Raw genomic sequence first — 23964 nt, forward strand, 5'->3', positions numbered from 1 at the left:
TAAACTATTTATAAAAATGTATCTTTGAGGCAAGACAAAACATTTGTATTTTCTATTACATTGCATCCATTCGCAGGTTATGTTTCCATCAAGAGTTTTATGTTTGTTCATGGTAGGGCATGTCCAATTTTGGCTCAGATCCATATAAACATGCAGATAAAGGATATATATTTTTTTTCATTTAACATGTTCTCTGAGTGCCCTTTAGGTTATTATTATGCTGCATTGATCAAAATGACTAATGGAACATATTGCTGCTGCTGGTGTCCTTCTTCTCTCTCTGTTGGGGTCTGTTCGAGTGCTTCTGCATTGTGGATCGGGTCTGATCATCTTCAGATCTCTATGGGCCGGGGCTGGCTGTGCTCAAATGGATCTGTTTCTTTCCTTTTATTTTTAACAATATTCTTTGGGTTTAAAATTTTGGAGCAACAAAGGTCTAATAGCATCGCAAATCTGGTTTGCTTGGTCATGTCCATTTTATGAACACTTGTTTTTCTTACTGTATCTCCAGGCTGCATTTTCACAGCAACTCTGGCAATTTCCAATGTGTTCTATCTGCTAAGATATCCCATTACAACATGTCAGCACCTATCAGTATTTTCAGTCTGCATGGAAATGACGTCTTCCCCTATTTTTAAAAAGGCACAGACATGAATAGCAGGAATCTTTCTGGTTCTCTGGGCTTTTAAAATCGGTTAGAAGCAGAGGGATGTAGGTGTGGCTGATTCACTTTACACTCTTTTCTATAAATTCATCTGTGACGGAATCAGTGTCAGAGGTCAACAGTCCCTGCTCCGACCAAACTATCCGGGGAGGCAGCAGAGACAGGCTCTATTTGCAATTGAGCCTTTTCGGATATCTGCGGATTTTTGTTTGACCTACACAAATTCTCACTCCAAATACAAGTTATTTAAAGGATTAATCGTTTTCCTCCCTTTTCTTATCTTCAATTCCATACATCTGTGTCTTTCTATAAGTTGTTAAGGACAGAGGATGAGAAAAAGATAGTGGAAACTGACAGGTTTCTATAGGGCTAGCAAGTGGCCGCTGATGATGAGATATTGTGGGAGCTTAGCATAAGCTATGGGTAGGAATAACGGGATGTTCCTGGCAAGAGGGCCAATTAGACAGCACATGGATATTGGAATATCGGGAGCTCGTATGAGAATCTCTCATATGTAGGGTTCTCATATAGATTGAGAGTATACTGAAGTGACTATGGTGCACATATGTGCAAAGCAAACACATGCACATGCATAGATCCTGGCACTAATTCCCTCACTCACATAAACTATATCTGCTGTTACAGCTCAGCAGTGCGGAGGAGCTGTGAAGACTGTGGCGGTGCGAGGACAAGGAGGCGTTCAATGCTCCTGCTGGGATTCTTCCTAATGGTAGAGTTGACATTTACCCCGGGAGGCTGTGGACTGTGGCTGCTGCTCCCAAAGAAATGATTCAACCTGCCACGCAGAATATACAGGGATCTATTCTGATGGATCGAGATGGCAACGGTGAAGGACCCAGAGCTGTCTGCAAGCTGTGTGTGTGTGTGTGTGTGTGTGTGTGTGTGTGTGTGTGTGTGTGTGTGTGTGTGTGTGTGTGTGTGTGTGTGTGTGTGTGTGTGTGTGTGTGTGTGTGTGTGTTTGTATACTGACCCTTAATTTACCAACACACACTGTAGCTGACATCACTGTTACTTGAGATGTCTGGGGCCGGTGTTGACAGTTATCGCGAATATTACGTGATGGACAGAGACAGAAAACAGGTACAGCTTGTCAGCGTGGGTCACCAAGTGCGTGTCTCCCATCATATGTTTTGTTGAATCATACATACAAGCACACAACTCCTCCAGAAGGCTCACCGACGAGCAGCTCGGAGCCACTCACTTCCACAGCAGTTCGTCTCACTGATGAGACCTGACTGAATCCCACTTTTCCTCTGACAAGCATGGTGCTGCTGGTCACACATTTTTCTGACACTTCCCTTTGCACTTTTCCTTACTACTTCAGAGTTCCATAGTGTTAAACACCTGCAACACAAAAATGTCAACCTGTCCCGATTAGCTGTAAGAAGTTCTTGACAATTGCTAAGGGAAACGGTCAGGCTGAGAATCTTCTTTAACCCGCTTTCAGCTTGCCTTTTAGTCTCAAAGGTTTTATCTCTCATGTACGATTGCTGCACGGATTTGGATGTTATTATCGATTGATTATTTCTGATTCCCTGATTTATTTGATGTGATTTACTTGGTGACTTTGGTGTCCTTCATTGGTTATTGAGCTCGTGGATATTTGTTAAATGGAATGCATTTACTCGTATGCTTTAAATGTATGCTAATATTCTTGATGAAAAGTAAAACATGACTTAATTCCTTGATTTGGTTCATTTTTCAGGGCTATTTACACCATCATGACTAACAAAGTTTCCCTTTTCTGGGCCCGAATTGACGATTCGTCATGGTGATTTATTTTGACTCCATCAGCCAAGTGTTTTTGAATCTTAGACACCATTTATTATGCAGTTTTGAGATTCTTACAAATTGCAAATCTCTGACTCATCACTGTATACACTGCAGGGGCTGGTTGGCCATCTCTCTCAATGCGCAGGCTTAGTCACTGGTCTATCTTTATTTATAAGGCCAATTTTGGGTAAGCTTCCTTCCTACTCTTGTTTCAATATTAATCAAAAATGTGTGCCTCATTATACTGTATATACTTACACTTTTGCTGACTGTTATTCTGCAAAACATGAAGCTAAAGGATTTGGTAAGTGGTGAATGGGTTTAGGGCAACTGCCAGTTTGGGGAATAATGAATATTTCGGTGACTAGTGAGGCTTTCAGTAAGATATTACTCATACATTTTAATTAGCTAATCTCTACTTCTCCCTGTCCTGCCTCTCTTCACTATATCCATTTTACTTATTATCCAATGTCTGATTTTGTGAGGTGATGTCCCACATTTACAGAATGATTCAGTATAAATATGTCTAACAATCACACAACAGCCAGTTAAAACATCGACATTGTCTCCTGTGATCTATATAAATGGATTCTGATGACTCATGTTCAGTCAGGAAAAGCACTGTTTCATTTTTCACTGTTGTTTTTTTTTTTTTACTTGATAACAGAAGCGCTTTGGCCTTGTGTGCTCAGCAAATTTTTCATTCTACCACCAAATATCAAAGAACAAGACCTCGGATTAGGTTTCAGGCCAACATCTCCATGCAGAGGCCAGGGTTTTGTGCCAGGAGAACAATGATTAACATTAAATGCGACTGCTTTCCTCGGGATTAGGGCAGCGCACATCCTGCTCTCTGCCACTCTCTTTATGTTCACTCCACTGTCACAACAGCAGCAGCAGTAAATACTGAAGTAAGTTCATCGAAGTATCTTTCAAAGCCGCGACAAGACAGCTGGCATAACATCAAAGCCAATAAAACATATGGTACAGTGACAGCACATGCATCACTGCCTGCCAGCACAATTTACCCATTTATTCTTCTATTCTGAAACCTTCTTCTGTATTGTTTACTTGTGAAGACAGAGATCATAAGTCTGTGACCGCATGTCAAAACTGAAAGGGCATAGAATAGATCTAAATGGTTATTTACACTTGGAAGGGAGTGCTCAGCAAATACAACTAACGGTAACATTAGGTAACACATTTTCTATGACCTCACAATAACTTATTATTTCTGCGATAAACACGTGATTAATGTCGTAGTAATGACATCATTCATCCCTAAGTAGTGTCAGCAAGATTATTCCCAGGCTGCTTACAGTCATGACAACCACCACCAAATAAGACGGGGCAGCTTTAATGTTGCCTTAGAGATGAAACCCAGGGCAGAGAAAGTCTGCATCCCTTTGGTTTTTAATCCCCTTTTTAATGGAACTTTTGGAGTCAGAATTGAGTTGATCCAACTCTAAGGTCACTGTAGACGTCCCAGTTTGTGGTGCAGTGTCATTGTGAATGTGTAAAAAGGAGTTCAAGCTCATGTCTATTCCCCAGGATGCTAGAGTGAATGCGAGTGCTAGACAGTAGGAGAAACTGGTACACGGAAAAATAGATGCAACAAAAATTCATATAAACATGCAATGCTAGGAAGGGAGATGTAGAACCTGTATGACATTAAGCACTGGGGACTGTGATGGCAAAATGTGCATATGTTAAGGGTGGGTGCTTTGACCTAAGTGTATTAACTGCAGCATGGCTATAATTCAGAGCAGCTTGTCCTCATTAAGACTTAGCAGTCCATCCCGCTGAAGCTCCTTACACTGAGGACAGCTTAGCCCTTTCATCCCCATTTTTGATATGGACCTCAGCCCTGTCTCCAGAGAACGAGGGACAGTGGTAGTGGTGGTGGTGGCACAGCGACCAAACTCCTGGGACGCCGGCATAAGCTAGAAGACACAAGGTCAACTGCCTGCTGTGTCACCCTGCAAAGGTCACTGTCATTCACTCGTTCCAAACACCAATCAAATCCTATGCCAGATCCACATTAGGATGCTTCTGCCCATTTGCTGGATTTTCTGCTGCAAATATCTGCTGCAAATATTTTCCATTTTCAATCTCGGTTACTATTTTTACGTTTTACATGAGATACTTGACTTGTGAGTATTTCAGTTACTATTTATTTGGTAGATTAAATTGTTGACAGGTTTCTCAGAAGGCGATCCTGGCTTCATGCTGGTGGGGGGGCTGAGCGATAGAGGGGGTGTTCGGATTAAACATCCGGAAAGTGACCGCTTTCCGCTTTCACCTGCCAGTTAAGCCTTTGAAGGGATTAGCCATATTCTGAGATTGTTATCAAGATTATTCTGACTTCCAGGGCACTATCTATAGTATCTGGTTACAGTGTGAGGTGGTGAGGGACTAAGACCACGACCAGGAGTTCCTTTAGTTCCTCTTCAAAGATGCTACAGTTTCATCACCACATCGAGATAAAACATCAGAGCCACTAAAGGTGTTGACCTTAGATTTACTGATTGCTCCATAAGCCCTTAGACGTGATGTGGCTGTCAACTACAACTGCCATTCTTGTGGCCACCACATCACAAAGCTTTTTCCTGAAGATTCTCAATCAGCCATCATGAACAAACAACCAACCTAACTGTTTTAACCAATTATCAAATAAAGAATAACCATGCCAAATCAAATCTTTACTTACCTACAATGACTGGGAAGAGTGTAGTTGGATTCTTTATATATCATATACCATCATGAAGGGTAGGAATTTATGAAGCATACCGAGGATGGCCAACCAGCAGGGGGAGGACAAGATGTTTTGTTTGCCTGACCACTTGGTTCTTCCTCTATCTGATTTTATCACATCAACACCAACATGTTCCCAGATCTTAGCTATTACTTAGGTCGATAAAATTATATAAACATTAGAAACGATGCCCAAAACTGCAAAAAGTAGAGCCAAGTTGAAATAAACTTTAAATGTCCTTTCGGATGGATCTGCAGCCAAACCCATCTGGAAACCAGCACGCATGAGATGGAAGGTAGAGTACTTTTCAAAGGCTTAGAAGAATTCAAAGAACAGGTCTGGTAAATCTGGAAAGACTAAAATGACTAATCAAATTCTTACATGATAGGACAGCACAGGCAGAGGCAAAATGGCTTGAGGGAAACTATACAGCAGGACCTAATGAGGGGAAAACTAGACGATCATCTTTACTGCTGCAGCCTGAGAGAGAAACTATGTGGATGGGAAATTACAGACAGGCTATCAACGGAGGACAAGGAGCAACAACAGTGAGAATCCGTTTTTGCTAATTGCTCTAATTAGAAGAGATGAGGCCTGATTTAGCAGATTCTATGATGGACAGTGAATACTCCAACATAACAAATGAAGACTGCATGGGTGTGAGGTGGGAAAGCCATGCAGCACTCTGAATGATAGCAGCTAGATTGATAAGACCAGATGCCATCATCAAAACGTAAGTTTTCCTGTGATAACAAAGTAGAAGTGGCTGTAAAGAGATAGAGTGATAGAAAGATAGAGTGATGTGGCTGGAGTAGAGATGAAGAAACTGATGGTGTGAAAACAGAGGATTGATAAAATAAACACCTTCCCTCACTTTTGAGAGTAAAACCAAAGTTTTGTAATGTATAACGTAAATACATGGGCCTTAGCATCTTGGTCGAGTAACATGAAGCACATGTAAGCAAGAAGAACATAATATACACATTTCCTGCATTAAATCAAGTATACAGCCTGCTTGAAAAGTTTATGGCAACCCCCACCACTCTATTCCTCATTCTGTCCATCTTGTAATCAGGTTAGTATTGACTGGACACCTATGAGAGAGACACTCTTACTGATAGTAGCCATTTTCTTTGAGGGAACACTTAGCAGAGAGTGCTCCTGAGGAACAGTGGTCACCCGAAGACGAAGTGACAACACGGTGACTTCGAACAGGGAGGAAGAGGAGGAGAATTTTTTTATTTCTTATACTGCTCAGTGGCCCTCACATAAGGGTATTTCACAATATGCGTTTCTATTTACCAAGCACTTAGGAACAAATCTAATTTAGCACAGTGTAGGCCAAACCACGGTGTGCTATAAAAGACAAACTATTAGGCCTGGAGCACTTTATTCCTGGAGCCATTCTTGCTGAAGGATTAAAAAAAAAAAAATCTTTGCGGTGTCTGTGTGATGGAGTGCCGCTGTGCAGTAGGGCATATGCAGACTGAAACAAGATGTAATTAACGTGAATAATATCTCTTCCCTTCTCCAACTGTGACCGCAGCAAGTTGTGATATCTTCTCTGTCGTAAAAAAAAGAAAAAAACGTAATCGAGTCTCATTTTCTGTTTAAATCCCCGATTGAGTCGAAGGTGGGGAATTACGATAACGCTCTCGCTCTCCTAATGACTATCAAGTGGCCGTGGCGACTCCTACACCTGCAGCTCACTCGCACAAGCTCGCAAATAACTTGAGCAATCAAAATACAGAAGCACTTTCTTACCTCTCAATTATGTCAGCGATGACACAGGCGAACATTTGCAGGCCCTCTGGAAGCTGCAAAGCCACTGGTAGGAGAGGGGGAAAGCAAACAGAAAAGTTAAATGCCTGAGTTAGAGCGATGCAACATGTTCTTTAATAAATCCTGGACAGCGCAACTATCCATAAACTCAGCTACCGGTTCAGAGAACTCCACTGACAGGACACAGTGACAGTTCAGGGCAATTTCCCCTCTGCCACAGCAGCACTGTTGGTTTATTTTAGCGAGTGACAGGCTTTTGGAAATATAGTCCAAACCAATCACTGCAGGTCTAGCTCCACAGCTCATGGAATCTACAGAAGCATTAAACTGGCTCTATTCACTGTCACTCCATCTGCCTGCCAGTGGCTCCGCGGAGTCACACTCTGACTCGCTCTACTACTGAAACACAAAAAAAAAAACACAACTTTCCCAGAGTTTTACACAAGTTTATGTCTCAAAGCTGTAATTGTACATGGACAAACTGATGTAGCTGCTGTAAATGGTGCTGCATGTTGATAAGAGGCGACTGACTGATGTGTGACACCAACGTAGATGAACCACCAGAAAAACCTTGATTAAATCAAGATTTACTAAGTGGTTTGTGTCTAATTTCAGACGCTCTGTGCATCATGAGACGAGCAAGGGCCTGAAGGGTCTGGGAGCACAGTTTGTCATCTCAGCTGCAACCTGCCTGCTCTCGGTGAGGTACGGCTCTTTTCTTAATGCATATTCATTTAAAGAAAAATCATGCAGGAGACGACTGGAGATCATCAGGCGAGGCTGCATACTCGGCTGGATTTTCTGCTAATATAAATGCAGGGATCAGCATTGCATGAAACTTTTTTCACCTCTAAAAAGCAGGTGCGGGTACATTGAAAAAGAGGCTGTAAAAGGGAAAAGAAATGTTAAATAGTGTGTTTTTTTATGGAACTCTCAATAATTAGGAATGTGTGAGCAGGGGATTAGAAATAAATTACTTTAACTGAAACAATATGAGCTTCTAAGACAGAAAATAAATCAGTTATTACGTTTGAACCCTAATCAGCTTGTTCAAGTCTATGTTCCCGTTGGAAGTCCTCTTAAAACTATAAATACTCATTTTACTGAATGTTTCCTTAAAAACATTTTCTAATTGCAGTATTTTCAATTTAAACTGTTTTTATTTGCCATTTCCACTTTTAATGCTTTATATTTAACTGCACATATTCCTCAAAAATATAAAACATTGACATGAAGCAGTATATTACACCTTTCTGATCAATTAACAAATGTTCATGATGCTGCTGTTAACGTAAAATCTATGACGACATTAGTTCCATCGATACCATGTAAAAACTCATTATTTCTGCTTGACCAGTCGCTTCTTCTCAGTTAACTCTCCTTTCATTTGATCAGAAGATTGTGTAAAGACTTTAGGTTCTTTTATTTTCCAAGATCTCTATAAATCCAAGATATTTTTATCTATATATCTATATCTATTATACGTGATCAAATCATAAAAAAGGACGCTGCATTCATTATTGTGCCATTAAAGCATGCATATAGCTAAATTTGGATGTTTTTAAATCCCAACTTCCTCATCTGAGAGAAACAGAAATGCAGCTTTAAAGCTCTCCCTTAAAGAAATATTATCATGAATTATTGGAATTCAAAAGGGGATGAACGGCGGAATGTGCTTCAGGCATTTCTTACGAGATAAGTCTTGTGGTTTTATGCATTAAAGATCCTATATTATTTGGTAGATCACGAGTCCATGATTTATTATACATTACTCATGCCATCGTATCATCAAATAAACATGATGGCATGTTCCTATCAGAGACTACTCAGATATTGAATATGTCAACTGTAGCCCTGCAGGGGAAATCAGAAAATGAAGTAGATAAAAAGGGAAAGACGGATGACAGAGATTAGTCAGGAAGGGAAAATGGTGCCGGGATACATATATTCCTCATTTTGGTCGACAATTCAAAGAAAATATATATTTATACCAATCCAGGCTGAAATTCATGATTATTTTATAATCAGTAAATATATGATTATTTTAAAGAAAGTATATAAATAGCCTATAAAATGTCAGATTATGGTGAAAATGCTCATCACAAATTCCCAGAGATCCTTGAAAACATTAGATTTCTTGTTTTATTTGATCAGCAGTCCAAAACCAAAGAGCACTAGCTTGTCAGTGATAAGAAACAGAGAAAAGCAGGGATTCATTACACTTTAAAAAGCTGGAACCATAAAGGATTTGGTAGTTTTGCTTGATAAATCATGAAAACATTTCCTTCCACGCTATAATTGACTATTGAGCAAAGATTTCGATCAACAAATGTGTTTTCCAAGAGAAAAATAGGTGGCAAAGAAAATCTTTTGTTCCAGATGCAGATAAACATATATCAGAGGAGAAAACTAAAAAAGCATTTACATTTGATTAAGTTTGTTGATGACTAATGACAATATAAACACACTATTTAAAATTATAATAGATGCAGAGTACATTTTAGATTTATTTCATAATGCATTCTGAGATGATTTTGAATAAGTTGCGAGTGTTTTTGTCTGATGTACAATTCAGTGATTGTCAGAAAAGCCTCCGGTCAACAGTCACTTATTTCTATTTAAGTGGCGTTTGTGAAGAAACTGATTTATGTGTAAAAGTCACAATGATCAAAAACATGCTTCTACTAGAAGTTGACTACCTCAGGGTGAACCCTCTTTTTTCCAAGTCAGACACGTGGAGCGAGAACCTAGAGTCAAAAGCAACAGTGACAATTGCCCCACTGTCAAACTCTGTCACACCGTCAATAAATCCATCAAAGTCTCAATGGACACTCAATCCACCTGACTAGGCCTGGAACAATTTCAAGACTTGTGTGCCAGAGAGCATTAAAGAATAGACGCCGGGACAGAAAAGAGGCTGAGAGGTTTCAGGGAGGATGGCCGTGAAATGGAGTGATAGATGGAGTGCTGCGAGGAGGAGGAGGAGGAGCCAGAGCACTACTTACTGATGAAAGGTTAAGGGATCACCGAGCGCTCATGCAGACAGTGAGAGACAGGTCATTACCTGGAAAAGGGCAAGTTTATTAACAGAGAAAGGTTTCAGAGCACACCTCTGCCCCGGCTGACAGAAAACAAAGAGCTCGCTCCGTCTGCTGCCCCCTGCAAAAGGTGAGTGAGATGCTGGAGCTGGGACTGTTAGGCTGCATGTTTGGGTTTGAATGCAAACATGATCAACTTTGAAAAGAGGAAAAAAAGAACAGCTTTGTACAATTCTTCTTCTCATAGAAATGCCAGGTTATTGTGGACCTCTGCACACGCACATCTTTCTCTATTTGCAGAGTCAGAGAGTTCACGTCAGGCTCCAACACACCTATTGTTTTAACAGGTAGCCAAAAAAGCTGCATGTGGGATTATGTTAACAATCAAACACAGGGAGTAAACTTAAGAAATTGCCGGGAAGACCAATTTATCAGTGCACGGCCGACTGACTGTCAAAGCCGAGGGATTACTCCGTGTTTTCAAAAGTGGGGTTATAGTGAGAGAGACAAGAATGAGGCTATAGATCGAGTCTATCCTGTCGTAGATTAAAATTATGGGTGTGGGGGTGCATGCAGTAACATTTAGGATAAGATTTGTAATATGTCAATAAAAATGCAATAGGAACAACTAAAGCAGAAAATAGATTAGAAATCAAAACTCGGAAAAAGGGACAAAGATTAATTAAATCACTAAATATAAAAAAGTTGACAGTTTATTAAGCATTCCCAGCTACAACTAATAGTCAATAATAAACATACGTTCATGATGTTTGTCAAAAGGGGACAGTTGAGGTGGTTTGGGGGTATAGTCATATAGTTGAAGGGACAACAATCCCATTTGGAAAGCCTCGTCAATACGGGCTTGTCAAATTATAAATTTGAATTTCTAATTTGGGCACAGTAATCACAACTTCACTCTTAAAAGTGAAAATGTGTATTTAACATAAATAAAGATTCTGTACAAGCAGATGTGTCCCCATGTGTGAGTCCAGCCTGTAGACAGCACTGACTCAGATTTGCTTGAACTTTACACTGGCATATCCGCACTCTGGACTAATGTCATGTTTTCTATAAATGGACACCCTGTTCAGACAGTGGAGAAAAGGCCATGTCTGACTTCTTACCGGGGAGTCATTTTATATTTGGGTAAGAGAGAAAACAGTTATTCTGTCATTTGTGGTGGCACAGAAAGACTTTTTAGAAAAAGGACCATTAAGGAAAAACAAAACAAGTCCCCATCCATGGATGTTTAGTCATTCTGGACTGGTTGGGCACTTCTGTTTAGTGTGGCCTGCCATCTGTGGCTTTGTTGGATGTGTAGTTAACATCAGCACTGAGCAATCCTCAATTCAAACTACACTTTTTAATATTTTGTGATTATAACTGCATTGTCATTTCAGATTCTCTCTTATTTTTCCAGCACCCCGTGCACTGAAAAAATCACTGTGCCGTGGAGGGAAGAAAAGAGGAATTTAATGCCCGACGTTTCTCTTTTTTCTTTGTTATTGTCGTGGAGCTCAAAGAAACACACACAAGGAAAGCGTCAACTGTGCTAAGCTTTTGATTGTCTGTAGTTTAGTTGTGAGAAGACCTTGGGAAACAGAACATCTCCCCGGGCATTTCACAATCCCCCAAGCGAGACACTTCCATGGATTCAAGGTCCCCGAAGACTCAAGGCCGCACTGCTTTTTGTGTCTTTTATTTTATCTCAGTGTCTCATCAAATGTTTCTGTTAGGGAGTGTGAATCTGTAGTTTCCAGTCTGAAAAGCCGTTGTGCAACATCCCGGAGGCTACAATCGAATGCCATAAATAAAAGGTAAATGGAGAAGAACATGTAATCATCAGATCTTTATTTCTCTCAAATGCTGATATCGACTTCGTAGAAGATTTCTATAGTTTCAGATAATGAATATTAAACTGAAGATAGAAAAAAGAGGAACGCTGACAGCGCTCCGAAAAGCTAAAGCCTCTTAATCGCTACCTGGTGGCTGGCTGCAGTATTTGTCAGAAACCTTGCCTCCTCCATGTAAGTGAATGGGACATGGGCCAAACAACAAAGAGAAATTCGCAATCAGCGGGACCTCAATATCACGTTTCCTCTCTCCCAATTGCTACTGTGCAGACTCTGAATGACGTCATCAACGCAAGACGGCAGCCTTCCAACTCGGGATATTTTGGCTTTGTTCCTTGATAGTTGAAAGAAGGGGAGATGCTGTTTTCTACCTTTACCAGTCTGTGGTTTTACAAAACATCAAGGAAAGATGTCACTTCATGGAAACACACACAGTAGCTTCAATGGAATGAACCACGGCTGGAAGGTTCAAACCACAAAGAACTTTCATCGAGCACTTTGTTTTGTATGAATTCATATCTTCGGCATGTCAGTCATTGCTAAACCCAACAATAGACTCCAGTCAACTCGTTTTTTATCACCTAATTACATTCATGTTCTCTTGTCTTTATCTTAAACGGATGTGCAGCGGAAATCCAGACAACCGACTGCCAATAGCAGTTAGACAACCTGAGGAACTAAGCTGCTCTTATAAAAAGAGCAGCTTAGATGCAGAGCAGATGATATCACAACAACACAATTAAGACTCAAATGAGAAAATTAGGCAGAACAACACAGCTTTTGACTATTTATAAACTCCGCAAACGGCAGCTAAAATTAAATTCTGCTGCGTGTGCCTCAGTCCTCGATTTCAGAAGCACATTGTCTGAAACTCAACAGGAGTTCAAAGGCTGACAAAGGAACAGATGGACACAAAGGGGGAACAGAGAGAGACAGGGGTGATGAGGTATGTTATGTTCTCTGAGTTGAGAGATAGAGGATGAGCTCTGATATTGAAAAAAATAAAAAAACGTCACAACAAAAAGGCAAAGCCAGCAGGCTGCGGTAAACAGCACACTCACCACAGGAACATCGAAAACAAATGATTCAATCCTCTGGGCACGCTATCTGCATATTTCCCCCCGAGGCAGGAATGACCGGAAGAAACTTTTGACATGTTCATCAGTGATGGACTATTTATTTGCCAGGAAGGAGGCCACCATTGTAACACAAGCCTAAAGATACATGTAAGCAGGCATGAGGGCAGAAACTGAAGCGCTATTAAAAGGATTGGTTCAATTGTTTTCACTCTACTTTAGTCCAAACTTACCATATAATTTCACCCGTCAGATATGGAACAAAACATTAAAAGTCCACAAATCTTTTGTTCAAATGTTCTTTACTGAATCTAAAACTTTAATTATTGCAGTCTCAGGAGAACAGTTCTTCGTTTGTGATAAGCTGCCTGAGGAATAAGACTTGAAACATCACTTTCTTTTTTTTAAATCATCTCTCAAATCATACATTTACCAAATAGCTTTTATTCTCTTGTTTTTATCTAATATGTTTGATTGTCTTTTTCTTTTGTCATTACTTTAAACTGTTTTGAGTTAAAAAACGCAATCGTTTTTTTTGTTGTTGTCCTCTTTGATTTTAGATGCTGCATTGCATTACTTGGTTTAAACATGATATCCAGTACGGATGTTTTCACAGTTAAACTCTCGACCAGAGTCGAGTCCACTCCACTGTGTAGATGTTCTGTTGTTTGTTGCCACACGGCATCAGTGTCAGAGAAGCCTCCCACTCTGTCCTGTTAGTCCTGAGGCTACGATCCCACTGCAGGGGCTTAGGAACTCAACTCCAGAGGTTTTTTTACTCTTATCTGATGTATCTGTTTTCACCTTTGTCCCGTATTTTATCACTTCCTAAAATAACACCAATGACAAAAGGATTCACATCAAAAGAGATGAGGTCCGGACATTCTGTCAGGGAGGAAACGGAAATTGTTTCCCAGTGTATTTTTTCACCTCTTTGAGGCAGATGGGAATGATGTTGTTTATGGGGCTTTTGATAAGAACCAAACACAGAGTAAAAAATAAGATTTCTTGTATTTGTTTTTAGCTACACTATAATGGATGAGAGTAAACAAAGCCACAAATACATATCTTAAATTGTTGACTGTTTTGGATGCATGTTGTTTCACATATGTTCATTGAGGTTAGATGTTAAAAACCAAAAATCACCTACATGACCTATGATTTTATTACTTTACACAACAGTGGAAAAACCTGTGTGAGCCTCGCAGGTAACAGCGTGTAGCAGTCGTCAAAGTAGGTCAAAGCACAGATGTGCCCATGGATTGTATTTTGTATTAATACTTGCACACACAGTTTTTAAGTACATGATTCTTTGTGCTCTGTGTTCTGTGTCTTCAGACAGTCACTGTGTTGTGAATATGTTCTAGAAACCTGCAAAGCAACTGTAAATGAGGTGTCGGTAGCAATAGAAAACAAAGTATTTCACAGCTGGACTGTTTCATAAACCTTCAGCTACTAGTTGTATTGGTGACAATGATATTACATGGACATAAACTACATCTGAATCAAAGTGGCATAATTAACAGTGTCATTTTATTTTTATAACTCTCAACAAAAAGTGTAATTTCTGTTTCATTCATGATGGTAAATGTGAATTATTCCTATCATGTAAATAAACACTGTGTATACATGACAGATCCTTTCCTTTCAAATGACTTCATCCAACCTCTGTTCCAGTTCAGCTAATGTAACTTAATTCAAAAGTTAGTTCTGCAATTTAAAAGCCTCTAGCACAAGCACTCTAGATGTCTGTGCATCTGTGTGTGCACTTAGCCGAACATAGACAGCACTCGGGAGTATTGACATTGTGGAACACATGGTTGGCTCTGCTCCTACATCATGTCAGGTTAAACCTGACTTTATTTTTAAAGTGAGGACCCCGCCCAGACCCCTGGTCAGTGAAGCGTATCAAACTATTGCTTCTCTATCGGTTGAAATATAGATTTTTTTACCCTAATGCAGCTGTTGTGACTGTTTGTTATAAGAGTAAATAAAGCCTTTTAATCATGACCAAAATCAATCCAATGTGCAGAGATAGAAATAGAAGAGCTCACCTCTCGTAGCTTTGGCTTGTCTCACTCGCCAAATTGTCTTGTGGATCTCAAAGTTGTAATTTGCAGGCAGGGCTTTGATCGCCTCCTGTAACTCGACGTCCTGAAGGATTTCATCTGGAATTTGATTGGCTACCCGCCGTGGTCCTCGGACTGAAGGCAAAGATAAAAGATTGAGCTGTTAGCAATGCAGCGAACACAGGTTGAAAGCCCTATCTAATGAACCTAACTCTACGTACAATATACTGACTGAATGTGTAAGTTAATTGTAAAGTTGAACATCAGGTTGTACGTGTCACTGTCTGCACCAAGCTGCAGACCGCTGCTTCACAACAAGGGGGGTTGGTGGAGTGGTGGGGGGGCTAATACAGGTCAGGAAGGTTGCTTTCCTTCTTACAGACTCTGCAAATGCATCCCTCACCTCTGCAGTGATAGGCCACACATAATGAGTTAGGAGAGATGGGGAATTGGACAAATTTGTCCTTGCAGCATCTTCTGAAATTAATCTCGAACGAGCTGCTGGCTTGTTTTGAAATGGGAGAAACACTGGAGGAGGGTTTGCTATCAACTTGCTGCAAAGAGTTTCAGCACAGCCCTGCTTGCACTCAGGTGCAGCCAGGATTTGAAAGACAAGCGCAAATCTGTAAATCTGGGCCAGCGTCCAACATTTTTTAATTTATTGCATGTCTTTCATTTGCCAACTGAAACTGGCCAAACCTTGTATTTTGCTTACAACCCTCTGGGAACTATAGATTGTAGGTGCTTTTTGATGTTGTGCTTCCACTATAGGTAGCAAGAAAATGCAACACCTTTTTTTTTGCCATGTTTGTCATGACTGGTTTTGAATAAATAACTGAGACAATCAAAATTATATTGTTTCAGGTTACCATTACACTGGTGTTTGTATTGGGGCTGTCAGACATGCACCTAGCAAGCCCTATCAGACATCTGTGATTTGTGAATATGGGCTATACAAAAAAAATTTGATTGATTGATTGGCTGATGGGGAATTAAAGATAGCCACATTTACCTGATTTATTTCACGGCAAAGTCAAAGTAAGCTACATATTTGGACAATACATTTGAAAAACACATGTTGATATTCTACAAATTGCTACATATAATTTCAAATTGATCTCCTGCCTCTTGTTTTCTTACTTACAACAAACCCTAGAAAGTGATGAACCTGGCTGTAGTTCAATGCTTTGTGAAGTTCCATCACCACTGATGAGTAGCAGACTTCAATAACTTCACAAAGCATTGAACTACAGCCAGGCTGAGTAATCATTAGGGTCGCCTGGAAACATTTATGGTGTCATTTTCCACTATATGCAGCGTCTTACTGTATTTTCATGGGTTGTGACATTATGCAGCGCATGCGTCTTCACATTTTCAAGTTGTTTTCTTAATTTGAACGTGTTATTTTAAATTTGCATGTGTTTTCTTAAATTGCAGTGCTGCTTTTTGCCTCAGCAGCAAAACACAGTACAAACACCATTAGTGAAATATAAATCCAATTTAGGAGAAACCCCAGCTATTCAATGTCACTGAATTATGTAATATATAATTAGATTATCTGCTGTGTTCAACTGTAAATTAAATCTCTGGAATTGTGTAAATAGGGAATGTTACAGGTTTAGGTGATAATATGTGACGTGTGAAGTTTCAATAACAACTATCTGAATCCTCTGTTGTACTGAATCAAAAGTTTTTGGAAAGTCACAGGAAAATACCATCTTTCATAGAACCTGAACACAACACATCTGTCTTTCGACCTCATTGAGTCGTATGAGTCCCCTCGACTAGATAGATAGATGGCTAGATAGATAGATAGATAGATAGATAGATAGATAGATAGATAGATAGATAGATAGATAGATAGATAGATAGATAGATAGATAGATAGATAGATAGATAGATACACAGATACACAGATAGACAGATAGATAGATAGAGAGGTATGTAGATACACAGATACACCGATACACAGATAGATAGATAGATAGATAGATAGATAGATAGATAGATAGATAGATAGATAGATAGATAGATAGATAGATAGATAGATAGATACACAGATAGATAGATAGAGGTACGTAGATAGATAGATAGATAGATAGATAGATAGATAGATAGATAGATAGATAGATAGATAGATAGATAGATAGATAGATAGATAGATAGACAGACAGACATATAGACAGAAAGACAAACCAATACACAGATAGACAGATAAACAGAGAGATGGAGGAGAGAGAGAGAGAGAGAGAGAGAGAGAGAGAGAGAGAGAGAGAGAGAGAGAGAGAGAGAGAGAGAGAGAGAGCGAGAGAGCGAGAGAGAGAGAGAGAGAGAGAGATCGCGAGGAAACCACTGAACACTTCCTGGATGTGAACGATGATGCTAAAGAAACACGTGTGTTATCCTGTATGTTCAATTGTTAGGATACAGCTGATAACCAGTAAATCTCATGGCTGTAACCAGCTGCTGTTACACATGTTGTGTTTGCAACAGTGTGTGTCCGTGACGTGTAGCTGCGACTCACGGACGAGGAAGTCGTGTGTCTGCACAAGGGGCGAGCACTCGGTTATCTACTATTATATTCCTGTACTGAACACAATACACTATATATTTATATTTACCTGTGGGCTTTTTAACAGGAACGAGCTGGACTTCGCTGGAAGGAGCTGCCATGTTTGTTTCATCCCAAACAAGAAGACATGTGAGGAGAGAAAAGGGGAAAGCAATCGAACGACGAGAACAGAGGAGAGAAGTCGAGCGCCGATGTCATCGCTGTCCGCAGTGGCGATGTATAGCTGAAATCAAATCAAATCAAATAATAATGCTGTTTAATGTGGTTTACGCATTGTGTAAATAAAATAAAGGTTAAAAAATAAACAAGAGATAGATAAATAGATAGATAGATAGATAGATAGATAGATAGATAGATAGATAGATAGATAGATAGATAGATAGATAGATAGATAGATAGATAGATAGATAGATAGATAGATAATAGATAGATAGATAGATAGATAGATAGATAGATAGATAGATAGATAGATAGATAGATAGATAGATAGATAGATAGATAGATAGATAGAAAGATAGACAGACAGACAGACAGACAGACAGACAGACAGACAGACAGACAGACAGACAGACAGACAGACAGACAGACAGACAGACAGACAGACAGACAGACAGACAGACAGACAGACAGACAGACAGACAGATATATAGATAGATTGATAGATTGATAGATTGATAGATTGATAGATTGATAGATTGATTGATAGATACCATTTAATTAATTAATAAAAAAATACTATAATAAAACTAAATGAAAGCTAAAATAAGAGCAAAACATGAATTAAACAAAACAAATCATTTGTAAAATACCATAAAACAAAACACTTGTTACAAAGTTCCTATATATACATATAGTGCTCTTAGGAAAGAACCTACAATCAAGAAGTTGGTGTTGAGACCTAATTCTGTAAACACAGACACATTGTGGGGATTTGTCTTCCTAATGGGGACAAACCCTTCAATTTCATATTTTTATGTCAAGGTGGTTACAAGGTTGGATCAGGTTCAGGTTATGGTTAAGGCATTTAGTGTGGGGAAGGGAAGAAGATAGAAATACAAGGTGTGTGTGTGTGTGTGTGTGTGTGTTTGGTGTGTGTGTTGTGTGTGTGTGTGTCTGATGATTAATGTAATCAATATACCTACTTAAATTTCATTTTAAACCCCATATCATATGTTAGTCATTGAGTATTTGTATCATATAATTAAGACATGTGCTGTGTGAGAGGAGTGAATCACATGAATACAACCTGTGGTGAGTGAGTGTGTGTGTGTGTGTGGGGGGGGGGGGACTTTTTATATCGTATGAAGACATGTGTGTGTGGGTGAGGGGGGGGGTGGGGTGCAATCATATGGATATGAAGACCTGTGGAGTGTCAATATCATATGGTGTGTGTGGTGGGGGGGTATGTATTTATCATGTGAATATAAATAAATACATGTTTATATCATATGAATATGAAAACCTGTGGTGTGTGTGTGTGTCTGATGATAAATGTAATCAATATACCTACTTAAATTTCATTTTAAACCCCATATCATATGTTAGTCAGTGAGTATTTGTATCATATAATTAACACATGTGCTGTGTGAGAGGAGTGAATCACATGAATACAACCTGTGGTGAGTGTGTGTGTGTGTGTGGGGGGGGGGGGCTTTTTATATCATATGAAGACATGTGTGAGTGGGTGAGGAGGGGGGGGGGGTGCAATCATATGGATATGAAAAACCTGTGGAGTGTCAATATCATATGGTGTGTGGGGGGGGGGAGTATGTATTTATCATGTGAATATAAATAAATACATGTTTATATCATATGAATATGAAAACCTGTGGTGTGTGTGTGTGTGTGTGTGTGTGTGTGTGTGTGTGTCTGTGTGTGTGTGTGTGTGTGAGAGAGAGAGGCTGGTGCAGACAGACGCACAGAGCCACAGTGAGCGGGACGTGGAGCAGGATGCTGCCCGGTGGAGGAGCTGAGGCAGTACAACACACTTTCTCTCTCATCGAGACCGAGCTGTGATCCAGAGGAGCGGAGAGAAGCCGAGAGATCCAGACAAGATCCCAGAAATCCAACAAATTACCAGAGGCAGAGGGGAGCTGGGAAGAAAAAGAGGGAGAGGAGAGAAGGGAGAGAAGGAGGAGAGGAGGAAACCGAAGGCATCAAAGTCCACATTAAGGAGGATTTGGAGGAGTCTGCGTTTATAATCCGACATCAGAGGCGGAATGTGAATCCAAATAACTTGTGTTAATTAGAGATTTGAACGAATACGATGCGATTCGAGCGGATCTGAGGCACCGAGAGGAGAACGTGAGGTTGGACACTTGGATTTAAATATCTGACTGTGGCTGGGGTGTTTTTTTTTTTTGGAGAGTGCTCGTGTTCACCGTCGACTTCTCCCCCCCAACCCCAGAACTGATTTGCTAAAAAAAAAAAAAAAAAAAGGAGTTGGCTATCAAGAGGTTGCATCGGACCATGATGCGTTCCAGGAGTTGCCTGCATCCCGGACTGAAGGGATGGTTTTTGCGCGTCTGCTCCGCGTAATTTCCCCCTGGTCCGACCGAGCTCCGCCAGACTTTGTGGAGCAGCAGATCACTGTGGGCTCCTCTAACCCATCTGCAGTGCAACTCTACTAAAAAAAAAAAAACATAAAAACGTTGGGTGGTACGAAAAAAGATCCAGAGGAGGGACAAAGTGACAATTTCACACGATCGAGACTGAACCGGGAGCTGAACTTCCAAAAAACTGAAGAGCGAGCGAGTTTTGGAATCTGGAATATAAGAATAGATGATTCCCCGAGGACAAGAGAGGAAATACACCTAGGCCTGCAAGATGTTCAGAAGGGGTGAGTCTAAACTTTGAATCCATTCATGTTCTCTACTGTGCTTGTTTGGTTGATTTACGCAGCCAAGGAGAGACCAGCTCCATCACAGTGCGCCATCTAGCTCCTTTTTACGCGTAAAAGCGGTTCTGAATATGACTCAGGTTATTTATAATGCACCACGCTGCCTCGGGGATGTTATTACGGCCATTTGAAGTGCATCCTGAAGTTGTAGAGCAGGTTTTTTGGGGAAATGGAAACACGGGGACCCACCACCATGGATACAGCTGATGCCGCACTGCAGTTTATGAGTTGTGCCCGGGTCACAAGGCTATCTCTCCGTGCGTTGCTCTCTGCTGAGCCATTATCATTGGCTGCGTGTCACTACATCGCGATGGGATGGATCAAGCAGCAGTTCACAAGGTTATGCTCCACCGAGGACACAATGAATACGCAAGACCTTGTCATATAAATGGTTATAACTCCCCAAACTTTTTAATATCCAGATTCCCCAGATAGACGAGACCCTTCACTCGTATTTGATGATCCCTGGTCCAAATGAACAGCCTCTAGGCTTTAATTGGCCATATACAGCCAAGTAACTGTGTACTCTGGGTGTCTGACAACAGTGGGGAGAGTAAAAGCTCTAATGAGAATAGATTACAGTAATACATTCTCCCATTGTGCCAGCATGGAGGGACTGCTGAAATGAAGCTGTTTCTCATTTAGCTGGGGCCTGTGGAGCCCCCCTGAGGGACCCCTGGAGGTCCTACTGCCTCCTCTGGAACACTTTGTCATGAGTTTTAACAAGCCTGCACTTCTGTTAATTTATATCTGTTGTGTATTTTGTGATAGTCTAACTTTAACGCACACACATAGAGAGAGATAAAGACACTCATCCCTTTGGGGGTCACCTTACCACGCTCACTCTCTGCATCCTACTTGTATTTGTTTAGTGTGTCTTGTAAAAGAGCATCTGTTTCTGCCTCAGGGACACACACACATCAGATCGATCATTGCTGTTCCAACACTTGCGAGGAAAGGCGCCATTATGATGAGTGTTTATAGCATGGAGCAGCTTCGGGAGAGGTCTATTGTCTTAACTGGAATCCTCACAGCTTCTCATCAGCGATTAGGCTGATCGAGAAAAAAGAGCAGCTCATTCTCATGATGGGTTACATCTGGATCTTTTCAGAGAACTAGCATGAGTCACAGTGTGTCTTTCAGAAGATGCTTTTGGGGGGGTTAATGTATCACACAAATGCAAGTCTGTGGTTTGTGTTGAACTAATGCACATAGAGGCCCATGTTTATTTCCCACTTATGTTTTGATTCAATCGTGGAGCTGATTTCAAAATGATTGGCTCCTCAGGATCTGTACTCTGAAGATGCTCTATCCCTGCTCTGTCCAGGGTTTTTATTGGCTATGTGGATCAGCTGTCTTACCACCGCTCGCTGCCCGACGGAAAACCACTTAATTTAAGACAAACAACCTCAAAGTACAGATTTCACCAGGCTGCCAAAAAGTGCTCAGTATGCCAGCATGTCTGAGTCTATAACAGTGAGGCAGAGATGCGTCAGCGTTGGCAGGAACAGCGCACAAGTTCTCTGGCAAATTTGGAATTTTTTAGCACCTAAAATAACACATCGGAGGGAGCCTGGCTCATGCATCAGACGCAGCGCTCACTGTGACAAATCCGCCATTCACAAACATGGACAGGGCCTCAGCTGACAGGCATTGGCAGCAGCTCTCCGGTTGACTTCACATCACGGCTATAACTGAGCCTAATTACCGTGTTAATGGAGCGGACACGTAGATTTTCCCGATGGCCTTTCCGGTTGACACCTTGTCTGACGGGCGGCTGATTTCTCTATCTGTGGGCCACAGGTTTGTACAGGTTGATCGTCGCCGTGTCATATCCATACAATCCACAAATATGTCCAAATATGTACATCATCCGCCGTGGTGTGTGTTCAACTGCAGGTGAGACGACACAGCCCTCGTATCTTTGTGTGAACAGTCGGAGTGTTGTGTTTGTGATTCTCCTAGTGCGTGAATGTATGTCTTTTCTATGGCTTATGTGAGTACATGTGTGAGTGAGTCTGCGCTCTGGGTACATGCGAGCATCTTTGTGGCCATGCAAGCATACACATCGCTCCATCTCCTCCTCGTCCTTCCTGCCCATTCCTCTGCCTCGCATTTATGAACTCGCCTTTCCTCAGAACCAGTCAGCCATGGGGTGGACACAAGGGATCATCTGTCAGAACAGCTCTGAGATGGAAAAGATGAGGTGTCCGTTGAATATACCATACTGTGACGTGCGGTAATTGCCGCTACATGTTATTCACGGTCATGGTAGGAATTCCAGCAAAGGCCTTTTGTGTTGCACGGTGGGTTGTGTTAGTCAATGAATGCATGCAGAGAAGCACAAACAGGTATGTGACTCATGCGCTCTATGGATAGAAAACACTTGGGTCAATGGCTCCCCAACACAAAGACAAACACAATACATGTCCTTGCACTTCTATTGGATGCTCTGTTTTATGACAACATTTCTATGCAAATATTTTCATGTATGTTCGCCCGCACACTAGGGGTGCAACGATTAGTTGGCGTCGTCGACAAAAATCGATGACAGGAATAGTCGCCGACGAATTTACTCGTCGATGATTCGTTGGTTTCGTCATAACACGTGTTTTTCGTGCCGTGCAGTTGAACTAAACGTCGTTTTACCGGAGGTGCTGATGAAAGCAGCTGAGGAGTGAGCCATCTCGCTTCCTTCCTATCTCTGAAAGTCGCGCATGTGCAATAGCGTCAAAACACGGTCCAATGGCGTCCTCCGCTGCAGCAGCATCGCGTACCAGAAAGTAAAAAGTTCCGGAGAACTTCACCCGTAACAGCCCGAAAAAAACTAACTGCAGTATTTGTTGCGGCGGACCTGTTCTACATGGAAGCAGGACACGCGCATGTGAGGAGGAGGAGTCACGTGTGACTTCGTAACGGAGACGATGTGGACTCGCCTCTGTCAGATGTAATATATACACGTATATACCTGCGCGCAGGATTCTAGAATCCATTACAAAAATATGGTTTAAACTTTTTATTAACGAGTTTAAAAGCGTTATGTTATCCTATTGCCTGACAAACGTCTTTTTTTAATCACAATTATTTAGTCAGAAGAAGACTGTAGTTTCGTTTGTTGATGTTTTTATTGCTGTTACTTTCCCTGTCATTTTTGTTAACAGGAAAAATGAATACTTGATTTTTAATTTATTTGATTTATTAGCACTTTGCCTGTCCTTGCTTTGAAATGGACAAAAACTTGATTTGTCTTTGCTTTTGTGTCAACAGTACCCTTATATGAAACAAAGTTTATTAAAAGACATTTTTTTTTAATGAAGTATCAATATTTATTGCCTTTATTTTCAGGCATCACATGCCTCGAACAACCTCAAGCTAAATTTAAAAGCTGCTTGCTAAATAAGAGCAATTGAGAATTTGTGTCATTCATAATCCGATTAGTCGATTAATCGTTTCAATAATCGG

The 23964-nt window shown here is 40.7% G+C and overlaps 1 protein-coding gene across 1 annotated transcript in view; it reads right to left on the minus strand.

Annotated features, from left to right (window-relative positions):
- Nucleotides 1-17731, minus strand: part of dph1 (diphthamide biosynthesis 1) — a 51705-nt gene extending 33974 nt beyond the window's left edge. Inside the window, exons 1-3 of the mRNA XM_061073138.1 lie at nucleotides 17653-17731; nucleotides 15017-15166; nucleotides 6978-7041 (exon numbers count right to left, since the gene is read on the minus strand). Of these exons, the coding sequence (XP_060929121.1) occupies nucleotides 6978-7041; nucleotides 15017-15166; nucleotides 17653-17704 (266 nt within the window). The 5' untranslated portion in view covers nucleotides 17705-17731. The remainder of the gene's footprint in view (nucleotides 1-6977; nucleotides 7042-15016; nucleotides 15167-17652) is intronic.
- Between the last annotated feature and the right edge of the window lie 6233 nt (nucleotides 17732-23964).

This window comes from Limanda limanda, chromosome 6 (assembly GCF_963576545.1).
Source record: "Limanda limanda chromosome 6, fLimLim1.1, whole genome shotgun sequence".
NCBI lineage: Eukaryota > Metazoa > Chordata > Actinopteri > Pleuronectiformes > Pleuronectidae > Limanda > Limanda limanda.